The sequence below is a fragment of the Pelophylax lessonae genome (genome assembly GCF_965119305.1).
Source record: "Pelophylax lessonae genome assembly, chromosome: 3".
Taxonomy (NCBI): Eukaryota; Metazoa; Chordata; class Amphibia; order Anura; family Ranidae; genus Pelophylax; species Pelophylax lessonae.
This window is the reverse complement of record NC_138770.1, coordinates 196,604,929-196,618,560: the sequence shown is the minus strand read 5'-3', so window position 1 is coordinate 196,618,560 and position 13,632 is coordinate 196,604,929. Positions and strand designations below refer to the sequence as shown.

The window sequence follows — 13,632 nt, the reverse complement described above, 5'->3', positions numbered from 1 at the left end:
TAAAAAAAATAAGTAGTCTGTGTTCAGTGTAATAATACCTTACGTTCGATGTAACATCATAACATCATACAATAAACTCCTTGTTTAATATGCTTCAAGCACAATGTCATAGGATTGTTGTTACAGCTGTTATTGTTGAGGTCACTCTTATTGTGGCAGTGATGTAAAAGTCTAATTTATGACTAAAGGTTTCCTTTAAACAAGAAAACATTGCATAGAAATATTGTAAATGACAGCCAACTAACAAACTATATTGAAAAATACTCGCCAAATAAGTTGTCATTTCCAAAGCGTATATTTACTTTGATGTTGATTTTTAGATTTGGCGTTTCATATTTTAACTCGTTATAACATGAAAATTACGTTATTGTTGAAAGCAAGGAAAATATGAAATATGAAGCAATTTCCATATCAGTAGTGATTGGTAAGTTAAACAAAAAAACAATTCATTTGTTCTTCAGATGACTGTAATCAAGGCAGAAATCAAGGTGCTCTCAGATCACATCATTGGCCGGCTCATATTCTGGAAGGCCCACTGTAAGAAAAAAAGAATCAAATGAGCTTTGTCAGGGGAAAAGAGTATGCAACCACACAGGACAAAGCAATCCTAAATTAATGTTTTCTTTTAGGTTGGTTTTATGGACACTTCTGGGAGTCAAACCTGCAAAATACATTTATTTGTTTTCTTGCATTAAAGTAGTATTAAACCTGCATCGTTTGTTAAAGTAATATTACAGCTTTACATTTTTTTCTTAAAATAACAAACATGCCTATACTTACCTGTTCTCTGAAATGGTTTTGCACAGAGCAGCCCCGAGCCTCCTCTTCTTGGGTCCCACACTGGCACTTCTAGCTCCTCCTCCCACCAATTGTCCCTGTAGGAAGCAGCTTCCTATGGGGACACTCGTGTGTGCTCGATCTCAAGCCGGGCTGTTTGCATCTATTCTGACACACAGCTCAGCCCGGCCCCTGCCCATAGGTTGACTGACAGCACCTAGCCTGTGAGACAGGGGAGACGGCAGAAGGGCTGCTGCAGATGTGCACAGCGCTGGACGGAGAATGGGCTCAGGTGAGTATTGTAGGGGGGGGGGGGAGCTGTATGTAAAAGGTTTTTTACCTTAATGCAGAAAATGCATAAAAAGAGTGTGGGTTTTTTTTTTTTTTAAGAATCATACTTGCCTAAGTGGATGTCCCCCGCCAGCACCAGTGCTGAATTTTGGCCTAGGCCAACAAGGCCCAGGCCTAGGGCGGCACTTTGCAGAGGGGCAGCTAAATAGCAGCTGCAACGTCTTTACACAGCGAGCGGGCAGCTGGCCGGCCCTGCAAACTAGCTAGAACTGAGAGCATGTGAGGGACTGCCACGGTGCCACCCTGTCCTAAGCAGCAGCGGGTGCAGCATCCCTGGTGCCTCCCAGAGTCTGCACTCCTTCTCAAACCTCCTCTCCGCTCCCAGCTGGGACATCAACAGGCTGACCGTGGGCCCAAAAGACGAGGACAGGCGGGAGGTAGGTGCATCACACACCTACCCACAGACAGGGGGGAACAAGAGGGACTACAGGCAAGGTTAGGGGGTCTCCCACCCCCTCTCTCTCTGCCCCTCACTCTTTCTCCCCTCTCTCTCTCTCTCACCCCCTCTCTCTCTCACCCCCTCCATCACCCATCCCTCTCTCTCTCTCTCTCCCAACCCCTCTCGCCCACCCACTTGTCTCTCTCTCACCCCCCCTCATGAGAACTCAGTGGTTCTTGCTGGGACTTGTAGTCCTTCAATTTTGGAGGGCGTCACATCCGTTAAACAGGAAGGGATTGGCAAATTTAAATAGGAGGGGGGCGCCCAATTTTAGTCTTGCCTAGGGCAGTACAAAACCAAAATACACCACTGGCCAGCTCTAACACTGAGAACTGAGCAATCAAACACTGCCAATTGCTCAGTTCTCACTGCTCCCCGAGCAGAGAGCTGGAGACTGTCACTCACCGCTGTCTGCTCTGCGTCCCCCCCCCCCTCCCCAGTGCTCACTAGAGGGGGTGGAAGCGACCGGCTCAGGCTCTTAGTGAAAAAGGGAAGGGGTTAAAAACTGCTCTATGTCATATCCAGTGACCCTGATCTGATGGTTCCTCCATGTAATGCTGTCATACCCAGTGACCCCATTGTTCCTCTGTCACATCAGGGGTCCCTGATATTCCTTCATGTCATACCCGGAGACCCTGATGTTTTTCCATGTCACACCTGGGGACCCTGATGTTCCTCCATGTCACACCTGGGGACCTCAATCCCACATGGCACACCCAGGGATCCCAATTCCTCATGGCACACCTGGTGACCCCGAACCCCTGTTACACTTGTGACCCCCTCTCCCCCATGTCACACCTGGTGACTCCGATTCCCCATGGCATACCTGGTGACCGCCATTCTCTTTCACACCAGGGATACTCCATGTCACACCCAGGGACCCTGATTCCCTGTTCTGGGGACACTTACTAGGCAGTATCAAGAGAGTGGCCTGCACTCTGCCCTCCTTCACCATGATCCTGCTTATTCCTTCTCCCAGGACGCTCCTCTCCTGGATCACAGTGCTCACCACAGCTCCAACCGACTCCTGGTGGAGTGAGAAGCAGCAGTCAGAGAGCTCCGCACCTCCTTCATCACCAACCTCCTCAGACCATTCCGGTACCTCGTGGCTTCTGCTCCAGTAAAGATGCCGCCCTCCAGTGCCGAGCTCAGGTTCAGCTCTCCTCCACTCCCTGCTTAATACCGACCCAGGGAAATGAACGGCTGCCCATCAGCTCAGATTGGAGAGTCACTTTCCGCCCAGGGATTACGCCGCTCACCTCCAGACGAAGAGGATCATTATGCAGGTAGCACTCCGGTGGGCTCCTTTCCTGCCCCTTGGGGCTCCCCCAACAATGGTGGAAGGCCAGGGCCTGGTAGTTCTGCCACTGCCCCAGACACCTGGCATCTTCCTCTGTCCTTTCTGTCTCCCCCACTGCCGCCCCTCCCCTCAGCTCACAAGGATCATTCATGACGGAGAGTGAGTGCTGACTCGTGGCTGCGCCCCTAGGTGGCAATGCGCCCTAGGCGGCTGCCTAGTTTGCCTAGTGGAAGCACCAGCCCTGTATACACCTCACTGGACTTGGGCCCAATGTAAGCCAGCTCTTTTTAAAAAGTTGCTGAATTCCTGGAGTTCTTCTTTAATATATTTGGATGACAGACTTTCTTTAAGCACTTGCCGACCAGCCGTCGTAGTTTTACTGAGGCAGGTCGGCTCTATTACGCGAAACGATGTACCTGTATAGACAGTTAGGGTGCGCGGGCGCTGCCGGAGGCGCGCACACACACACCGATTGGCCGGAGGAGGAGCCAATCAGTGGGTCCAGCGGACGCAATGTCCACCGGCCATCCGCGATTGCTCCCAATAGAGACAGAAGGAAACAAGGCAGACCGCCGTTCTGTCACAGATCAACACAGGGATCCTGCGTTCCTACTATTTAGGAACACAGGTCTCTGTGTTCATCTATTGAGTCCATCCCCACACAGCTAGAAAGCACCCCTAGGGACAAACTTAACCCTTTGATCTCACCTGGTGTTAACCCCTTTCCTGCCAATGTCATGAATACAGTAACAGTGCATATTTTTTAGTAATGTCCCCTCAAAAGTGTCAATTAGGTGTCCGATTTGTCCGCTACAGTGTTGCAGTCCCGCTAAAAAACGCTGATCACCGCCATTACTAGTAAAAAAAAAAAATAATAAAAATGACAAATCTATCCCCTAGTTTGTAGACGCGATACCTTTTGTGCAAACCAATCAATATACACTTATTGGGATTTTTTTTTAACAAAAATATGTAGTAGAATACATATTGGCCTAAAATGATGAAATAATTCGATTTTTTAATTATTTTTTTTTTGGATATGTTTTATAGCAGAAAGTAAAAAATATTGTGTTTTTTTTTTTCACCGCTCTTTTTTTGTTTATAGCACAAAAAATAAAAACCGCATATAGCACCAAAAGAAAGCTCGATTTGTGGGAAAGAAAGGACATCAATTTTATTTGGGTACAGCATCGCACCACGGCGCAATTGTCAGTTAAAATAACGCAGTGCAGTATCGCAAAAAAATGTCCTTTTCATTAAGGGGTAAAACCGTCCAGTCCTTAAATAGTTAATAAAACGTTTTTGTGCAGCAAAATAGTCTCATTCTGGATTCAGCAGGTTTTTCTTTAATCCTCTACAGCAGGGCTATCAAACTCAATTTAATCGTGGGCTGTATTAGCTTTGGTCATTATTGTCCCGTTTAAAGGGCCACTTCTATCTGCACCCCCACCATTAAAAGTCAAGAGTCCCTCAACCTCCCTTAAGTCACACTGCACCTCCCTTACCTTGTGTTGGAATAAGCTATAGGCAGAGATGGGAAGCAGAAAATGCAGGGTCTGGAGAAGGACAAAAGGAGGGCTGAAGTCAGCTGCCAGAGTCTGCTGAGACCAGTAGAGGCAGAGACAAAGGAGTGCTGCGTCCGCACAGAGAGGTGCAGGATCTGTGGGAGGAGTTGTGTCCTCCTCTCTGCTGCTGACTGCTGAGATTGGGGGAGGGGTGACAGGATTAACACTGCAGGAAGGGGAAGAGAGGTTGATGTGTATGGGCAGACAGAGAGGGGCAGCACTGCAGGATGGGGAGGAGAGGTGGATATGTATAGAAAGGCAGCAAGGAGCGGTAGTGCAGGAGGGAGAGGAGAGATGGATGTGTATGGATGGACAGTGAGGAGCAGCACTGCAGGAGGGCGAGGAGAGGATGATTGTATAGACGGACAGTGAGGATCAGCACTGCAGGTGGGGGAGGAGAGGAAGATTGTATGGCTGGATAGTGAGGATCAGCAGTGCAGAAGGGGGAGGAGAGGTAGATTGTATGGATGGACTGCGAGGAGCAGCAATGCAGGGGGGTGAGGGGGAGGAGAGGTAGAGTGTGTGGATGGACAGCGAGGAGCAGCACTGCAGAAGGGGGAGGAGAGGTAGATTGTATAGATGTACAGCGAGGAGCAGCACTGCGGGGGGGGGGGGGAGAGGTAGAGTGTATGGATGGACATCGAGGAGCAGCACTGCAGGAGGGGGAGGAGAGGATGATTGTATAGACGGACAGTGAGGATCAGCACTGCAGGTGGGGGAGGAGAGGAAAATTGTATGGACGGACAGTGAGGATCAGCACTGCAGAAGGGGGAGGAGAGGTAGATTGTATGGATGGACTTCGAGGAGCAGCACTGCAGGGGGGTGGGGGGGAGGAAAGGTAGAGTGTGTGGATGGACAGCGAGGAGCAGCACTGCAGGTGGGGGGGGGAGAGAGGTAGAGTGTATGGATGGACATCGAGGAGCAGCACTGCAGGAGGGGGAGGAGAAGTAGATTGTATGGATGGATAGTGAGGAGCAGCACTGCAGGAGGGGGAGGAGAAGTAAATTGTATGGATGGATAGTGAGTAGCAGCACTGCAGGAGGGGGAGGAGTGGTATATGTGTATGGACAGGCAGTAAGGAACAGCACTGCAGGAGGGGGAGGAGTGGTATATGTGTATGGACAGGCAGTAAGGAACAGCACTGCAGGAGGGGGGAGGTGGGTGTATAGGACAGACAGTGGGGAGCAGCACTGCAGGAGACAGACAGCGCACCACCATCATGCAACAAATTAATTGTCGCGCAATATTTTTATTTATTTGGTGCATAAAATGCTAAATAAGGGGGCATAATAGAAATTGTTGCATTTTTCTCAATGCAAGAATCTTTAATTAATAACCCTGTATATCTACTTTTATTTCTATGTTATGAATGAAATATACCTAAATATCTGGAAATATCAGCGTTTCACCATACAGTTCCAGAGAATGAATGCACTAAAATGTATACTGTATGTGTAGGAAAAGAGAAGTGCTATTTTAACTTCACAGGAAAGAGATAGTTTGTGGTCAGCTAGATATAAAAGCCACGTGAACCACATGTTCATACTTATTTAAAAAGTATTTATATTAACTAAACTATACTTATTACTAAACTTTATAGAAAAACTGGCAGTAGCTGTTAGGCGACAAGATAGATAAAAGATATAATGTGAAGGGTTAAGTACACAAAACTGATACCAGGACATTTACCTCAGTGATGAGACATTCCAGCTCATGTCGGCTCAATGTCAGGTTGCTGCCAATAGTTTCAGTTAGTGCCTGAGGAAAGAGGTATAACAAAATAACGATTGTAATTTGTACCCGGAATTAGAGTTCATTGAAATATATAAGGTCAGGTAGATACATAACAATAGATACATTATCAATGTTGAATGTGGTATGAGCTTTTTGCAACATTTGCTTTTCACATGTATAATACATTTATAATAGCTCTTTTACTAAGCTGCATATCATTTTCCAAAAATCCTTTTCCTATGTCTAATTTATCAAACTTGCATATTAGTCTAGGTTCACACTAAAATGCCGTGAGGGAAACCAGCAATATGTGTGCGTTTCCCACACCATGTTCAAACCGCATTGCAGTTGTGACCTGCAGAGGTCGTCAATGTTAAATTAAAGACACCCCAAATGCAGGTCGCAAGAGGCATTGTGCTACTGCAGTGCCCCGTAACTTTTCATCACTTTGATTTTCTTGTAGCCAATTTCCACCTCTGAGCTATTGACCTTCCATTACAGGCCTGAGCCAAAACAACTGCTCACCCATATGTTAATCTTAGCTCCAGAACATGTGGATGTTTCAGGGAAATGGAGAGAGGTTTAAGCCACCAACCTTTCTTAATTCCCAATATGACGCGTTTCATCATAGAAATTACATCATCGGAAGCTCCGATGACGTCATTTCTATGACGAAACGCATCAAGTTGTAACGTACGCTGCCTTGCTCTGGGCCCGTAACTGAACCGCACGCCACTTCCCCACTTCTGGGTACGGCGCGGCTCCCGCAGGAGATATTACGGATAGCCGCAAGGCACCTAACCTGCATAGGAGCTTAACTAAGGGCACCAGCTTTGCTTATCCAGTTGATTTTTGATTATAATTGTCATTGCGTTGAATTTTGAGGATTTATTTTAATAAGGATGGACATTTTTTAACCGTCTGCACTATGAGGAGCCTCTTTTTTCTTCCATACCCTTGAGTGCAAGTAGGCGAACACAGCAGGTAACCCACATATCTTCAGGAGACCGGAACCACTGTGGATAAACACCCAAGCCTTTACTGATTCCTGCTGGCATATACTAACAGGAATCAACTCCATCTGGTAAGTGTGCCATCTTACCATTTAGCACCGACGGTGAAGTGGAGGGTCACACCATCACTATTGCATATGTGTATGCACCATCACCTGATCTAGCAGCACCAACTTTATTAAAAGGACTTTTTTTCATCTTTTGCACCTTATATAGTATTTGCACTATTTTTTTAGTAATATTATGGACTTTTTTATTCACTTTTGTGATTATTTGTAAGCACCTTATCTTTGCTGCTTCACATTGCACTTTATAAATGAGGAATTCAGTAATATTATTTATTTATTTTTTCTCTGTTATTGATGCTTTTTATCTGCACTCTATTTATTTATTGTGACTAGTTTATTACTATTTAATAGCACTTTATGGCACAAGGTAGTAATACGTTAACACCAAATATATATTGATTTTTTTTGAGCATTGTCACATATACACATATTATTGGTTAATGCCCTCCACCATTGGGGTTAGCGCAGTTTTTTCACTCTTGCACCAAGTGAGTTTAATTACCACCTTAATCAGCCACAGAACCTGTGTAATTAATATGTGTCCTGGTTTAACGGGATGAAGTGGCAACTCTACATGCAGGCAGGCTGTTCAAAACAAGGATCTGCACGGATCTTAAAGCGCCTCTCCAAGTGTACATCTGTGAAGGTCCAATGCATGGATCAAATTCACAGCGGGAGTCGGGCCAGGGGAGGAGCAGCGGCGATCGCCGCTGCTCTTACCCGATCGTCGGGGATCGAGTCTGGAGATCCGCCCGCTGTGTGTAAACACAGCGGGCGGATCTCCATAGTGACAGGGAGTGACAGATCGGAGTGTTCAGCATAGCTGGACATCCGATCTGTCCCTGTCTCACAAAGTCACCTCCCCCCCCACACGTCAGTAAGCACCAAGCATACATTAACCCCTCCCTCTCCAATAAAATTAACCCCTTCACTGCCAGTGTCATTTTTACAGTAACAGTGCATATATATAGCACTGATTACTGCAGTAATGTCACTGGTACCCCCAAAAGTGTCAAAAATGTCAGTCAAGGGTCCGATCTGTCCGCCGCAATGTCGCAGTCCCGCAAAAAAAATCGCAGATCGCCGCCATTACACGTTAAAAAAAAAAAACTCCAAAAATGACAGAAATCTTTCCTGTAGTTAGTAAACGCAATAACTTTTGCGCAAATCAATCAAAATACGCTTATCGTGATTTTTTTACCAAACATAGGTAGCAGAAAACAAATTGGCCAAAAATTTAAAAAAAAATTGATTTTTACATTTTTTTGGGGGGGAATTTCATATAAAAAAATGTGAAAAATATTTTTTTCAAAATAAACGCTCTTTTTTTGTTTATAGCGCAAAAAGTAAAAATCGCACAGGTGATCAAATACCACCAAAAGAAAGCTCTGTTTGTGGGAAAAAAAGGACGTAAATTTCGTTTGGGTACGGCGTCGCACGACCGCGCAATTGTCAGTTAAAGTCGCACAGCGCCGAATCGCAAAAAGTGGCCTGGACGGAAGACAGCAAAATCCTCCGGTGGTAAAGTGGTTAATGCCCCTTTAAGACCCTCCCACTGAAATTTTACCACATCCACTTGCAAGGTGTGTGTTTGGCTGGGGGGGGGGGGCGGGGAGTTGGGGGCTCGTGGTTAAGTTCCTGCACCTATTTTCTGAGAAAAAAGCCCTCCTCAGATCTCCTCTTGTCTATTCACAAGTGCTGTCTCTAGCATCTGGCTTCAATCAAAGTATGATTTTTACAGTAACCAGCAGCCATCTGCACCTAGTATATACTAGTGATCAACCGATTATCGGCAACACCGATATATCAGGGGTCGATATGCACTTTCCCCGATAGATCGGAAATCAGCCTTTTGATTTACCGATATTGCCGTTATTTCGGGAAAGTGCTGTACTGGAGTGATGTCTGCAGCTAGAGGCATCATCCCGGTATCGGTGTCCATAGCCGATGGTCGGCTGTCTTGTAATGACAACCGATGCAGCTGAGAAGTCACTCAGGTGTCGTTCCAAGGAGCGGGAGGGGACGTCCCCCCCTCCCGCCGCCTTCCGTGGCTCGCCTGGGGTCTCCTGTCCCACCGGGAGACCCGGGAATCCTACCGCCGTCTGACCGGGTTTCCATTTCTTTGAATTCGGCGCCGCCGAGTACCCGGAAGTGATGTCATTACACTGGCGGCGCCGGATTAAAAAAACTTACAGCATTCAAAACAGCCAAACTTGGGGTTTTGAATGCTTTTAAGTGCAGAGGAGGGGTTTGGGGTCTATTAGACCCCCAGATCGCTCAACAAGGGTACCTGTAGACATTAAAAAAAAAAAGATTTAATGCCCCTTCTAGCACAAATCCTCCACCCCTAAAAATTCCCCACCAAGTCCAAACCCTCCCCCCACTCTAAATTTCCACTTCCAGCACAAATCCCCCTCCCCAATCCACCATCCTAGCACAACCCCCCCCCCCCCCCCCACACACACACAAATTTCCCCTCCTAGCACAAACACCCCCCAATCATCCCTACTAGCAAAAATTCCCCACCCCAAAAAATATTGCTCCTCTACAATATTATGTTAATAGAAAAAAAAAATCCCCTCCTAGCACAACCCCCCCCCCCCCAAATCACCACACCTAGCACAGCTCCCAAAATTTGCTCTCCTAGAAGAATTCTTACCCTCTGCTGCCCCCCAAAATATCCTTCTCAACAACAATCCTTTTCCCTGCAATCTCCTTGTGGTGCCCACTCCCACCTCACATGATACCACAGTGCCCAGGGCAGCCTCCCCTCCTGCCCACCCCTTGTCCCAGCCCTGTCTGGGATGGTGGGTTGGCAAGCCCAGAACATGATCAGTGGGTTACCAACCTGCCATCCCAGAGCATCAAAGTGCATGGAGCCAGTGCCAGCAGCAGAGGAAGCAGGTGGCCCCAGAGGGAGCAGGAGCCGCAAAAGCCAATAAAAAGACTGGAGACCAATGCCAGCAGAAGCCTAAACAGGAAAAGGTCAGTGTATTATGCATCACATACACTGCATGTTTGCAAAAGACATAATAGCAAATGGGTTATTGGGCTGTTTTCACACTGCACCCGTGGCTTTCTTGCGGGTTAGCTGCAAGGAGCCATTGATTTCTATTACATAATGAATATTTGGTGCAATTTGTGAAAGCACACCACAACTGCTGAATGGAGGAGTTTTGGTGCACTTTCAGAACATACACCACAACCACAAGATGTAATAGAAATCTAGGCAAAGCGCAGCTAACCTGCCAGAAAGGTGCAGGTGCGCTGCACTTCACCCGCTCTGAAAGCAGCCTTTTAGGAGGTCAGGACAGTTACGGCTCATTTACAGTTGTGGTTTGTGGGGCGGTAGAACCCCATATTCCATTGTGGCCTGCCACCGGTTACCAAATCACTTAAGTGGCTCTCACTCTTCAAAAGGTTGAGCACTCCTGAGATCTAACCAACTTTTCACTACTAGAGTCACATTTTATATTTAGAAAAATTTTGAGGGCCAACAAAAATCTGTTTTTATACATGAAAAAATAAAATTGAAATTAATAAATAGGTTTTACTTGGAGCTTTGTTTGTAACCAGCATGATTTGATTCAGAACAGAGAAAGAAAATTCCCAAAAACTTGAGCCCATCTAATTCCTATTTATATCAGGGTCCCTCTGATGGAGGGACTTTTACGTAAGGAAGGGCTCTGATCTGAATCCTGATGTAAGGGGGGCTCTGATGGGGGACTCTCATATAAGGGGAGGCTCTGATCTGGACCCTGATGTAAGGGGGGGGGCTTTCATGTAAGGAGGGGCTCTGATCCAAACCATGATGAAAGTGGGGAACACTTGTTTCTAGTCAAACCCTCCCCTCTGTTCTTGCTACTACCCCTGTTTAGGCTGGAGGTCAGAGTGTTATTATGACTTTTGGGACTTACATCGTGCCATTCTTTTTCTTTTTCCTTTAGTAACTCAGTCTAATGACCTACATGAGTGCAATATTCTTACTGTATTTCCAGTTGTTTACTTTGTTTTTTTCTTTTTTGCTACTTGCTTCATTTAAGTTTTTCTTCGGGTTTGATTTTTCTGATTGAAAATATACATGGATGTACCTATTTGTTGCTTCAGTATATACAGAACTTACAGTCTTTGATACTCCAGTGCTGTGACAATTATATTTGTTTCAACTGTTTGTTGGTTAGTACTTTGCCACTGTATTGGCTTAACAAGTATAATTTGTACGTGCAATTTTTCTCAATAAACTACGTTTTATTTTAAAAGGGGGGAACTCTGACCTGGACCCTGTTGTAAAGGGAGACTCTGATGGGTGACTTTCATGTAAGGAGGGGCTCTGATCTGGACCCTGATGTAAGGAGGGGCTCTGATCTGGACCCTGATGTAAGGGGGGACTCTGATGGGTGACTTTCATGTAAGGAGGGGCTCTGATCTGGACCTTGATGTAAGGGGGGACTCTGATGGGTGACTTTCATGTAAGGAGGGGCTCTGATCTGGACCCTGATGTAAGGGGGGACTCTGATGGGTGACATTCATGTAAGGAGGGGCTCTGATCTGGACCCTGATGTAAGGGGGGACTCTGATGGGTGACTTTCATGTAAGGAGGGGCTCTGATCTGGACCCTGATGTAAGGGGGGACTCTGATGGGTGACTTTCATGTAAGGAGGGGCTCTGATCTGGACCATGATCTAAGGAGGAAACTCGAATCCAGACCCTGATGTAAGGTGGGGGGAAAGGGGGGGGGGGGCCTCCAATGAGGATTTTCATGTAAATGGGGACTCTGAGGTATGGGGGACTTACAAAATAGGTTGTTAGGACACCGGCAGTCGTTACAGTGACAGCACAGTCAGGGGATGTTAGGCAGAAACAGAGACAGCAGACTGTCTTGAAATCCTGTGTGAGGGGCCACTGACGCTAGATGTGAACCAAATAAAATCATAGTTTGGAGACCCCCTGGTGTAGGCACTAAAGCAGTGATGGTGAACCTTGGCACCCCAGATGTTTTACAACTACATTTCCCATGATGCTCATGTGCTCTGCAGTGTAGTTGAGCATCATGGGAAATGTAGTTCCAAAACATCTGGGGTGCCAAGGTTTACCATCACTGCACTAGAGTGTGCCCAAAACGTTTCATTCTGGCATTATGCAGTAACACAGGCAGGCAGTTTGTTAAGGTGTCAGGTTCTGGTAATACCTATCAGCTACTCTCACAATTGATAAAGAGTAGCTAAACCTGTTAATGGGATATGTTTATTTATTTATATTTGCATATCACTTAAAATCAATATCCTGCTTTGTAATCAAATTGGGGTTCTTTAACCCAACTCACCTCTGTCTGTAAGGTTCCAGGGTTCTGGACCATTTCTGCCCGAGTTGATGACCCTGGAGCTTCTGTTCTGGAGGATGGGAGAGGGTGTCTTTCATTCTGATGTACTGCACTATAATCATGTCTGGACTCAGTGTGGGTACATGTGCCATGTGTGTGACTGATGTCAGTGCTGGGAAGAGGGATCTGAGCAGTAGTTGCCGTATTGCGCTGAGGTTGGGCAGCATGTGCGGTAGTTGTTGGAATTTTCTTTGAGTTTCTCATTTGTTGCCCAAATGGGAGCGGTGGGTAATTTTGCCCGGACAATTCAGAGGGACAACTGTGAGATGACAGCTGAGGCTCATTCTGGAGTTTAGGTATGAGCTGATGGAAGCTGTGTAGTTGTGGTGGCTGAGGGCAGGCCTGGGATGTAGAGCAGATTTTTGTCTGGGGTGTAGCCTGATGATACATGATCGGCTGATCACAACTGTACTCTACGTCCTGTACTGCACTGTGATGACAAAGAACAACAAGCATTATATATTTATATATATATATTAAGGATATTGCAAACTGTTGCATGACAATAGGAACAACCTGGATAAAAAAATTTTTTGTTTTATACAAAAGCATTTTTTTATTTAGCTTACAGACCTGACTGCGCACGTAATTAATGACATGGAAAAAAGAGCTTTCTACTTTGTAGCTCCCCTACATACATTTTTTTTTTACAGATGAATATCTGCTGGTAGGTTTGCATGCTATTCATACAGACAAATCCAGCAAGGGAATACAGTAATTCAATAATGAGGATCACTCAGTCTACTGAGCCTCTGCAACTTAAAAACTACCATCTTGCTGAAAAGACAGTTTTCCTATGAACATCAAAATGACATTATTCAATATCCTTAAAGTATAATTAAAGGCAAAACTTTTTTTCTCGTTGGTATGGAGTAGAGATGGGTTAGAACACCTGTCAGTTTTTATTGCTGTCTGTGCCCCTGTTAATGAGATTCATCCTCTCCACTTGTCCTGTTTACCATTATCATTGAAAGTGAAAGTAAAAGAAAATCCCAAAGATTAGGT

The 13,632-nt window shown here is 45.8% G+C and overlaps 1 protein-coding gene across 1 annotated transcript in view; it reads right to left on the bottom strand.

The window, feature by feature from the left end:
• Positions 1-340: 340 nt before the first annotated feature.
• The window catches only part of LOC309550441 (autoimmune regulator-like), a gene marked incomplete at its 5' end in the record, with an annotated part of 54,479 nt that continues 41,187 nt past the window's right edge, over positions 341-13,632 (bottom strand). The window contains 3 exons of the mRNA XM_082250820.1: positions 341-535; positions 6,122-6,190; positions 12,571-13,057. Of these exons, the coding sequence (XP_082106946.1) occupies positions 500-535; positions 6,122-6,190; positions 12,571-13,057 (592 nt within the window). The 3' untranslated portion in view covers positions 341-499. The remainder of the gene's footprint in view (positions 536-6,121; positions 6,191-12,570; positions 13,058-13,632) is intronic.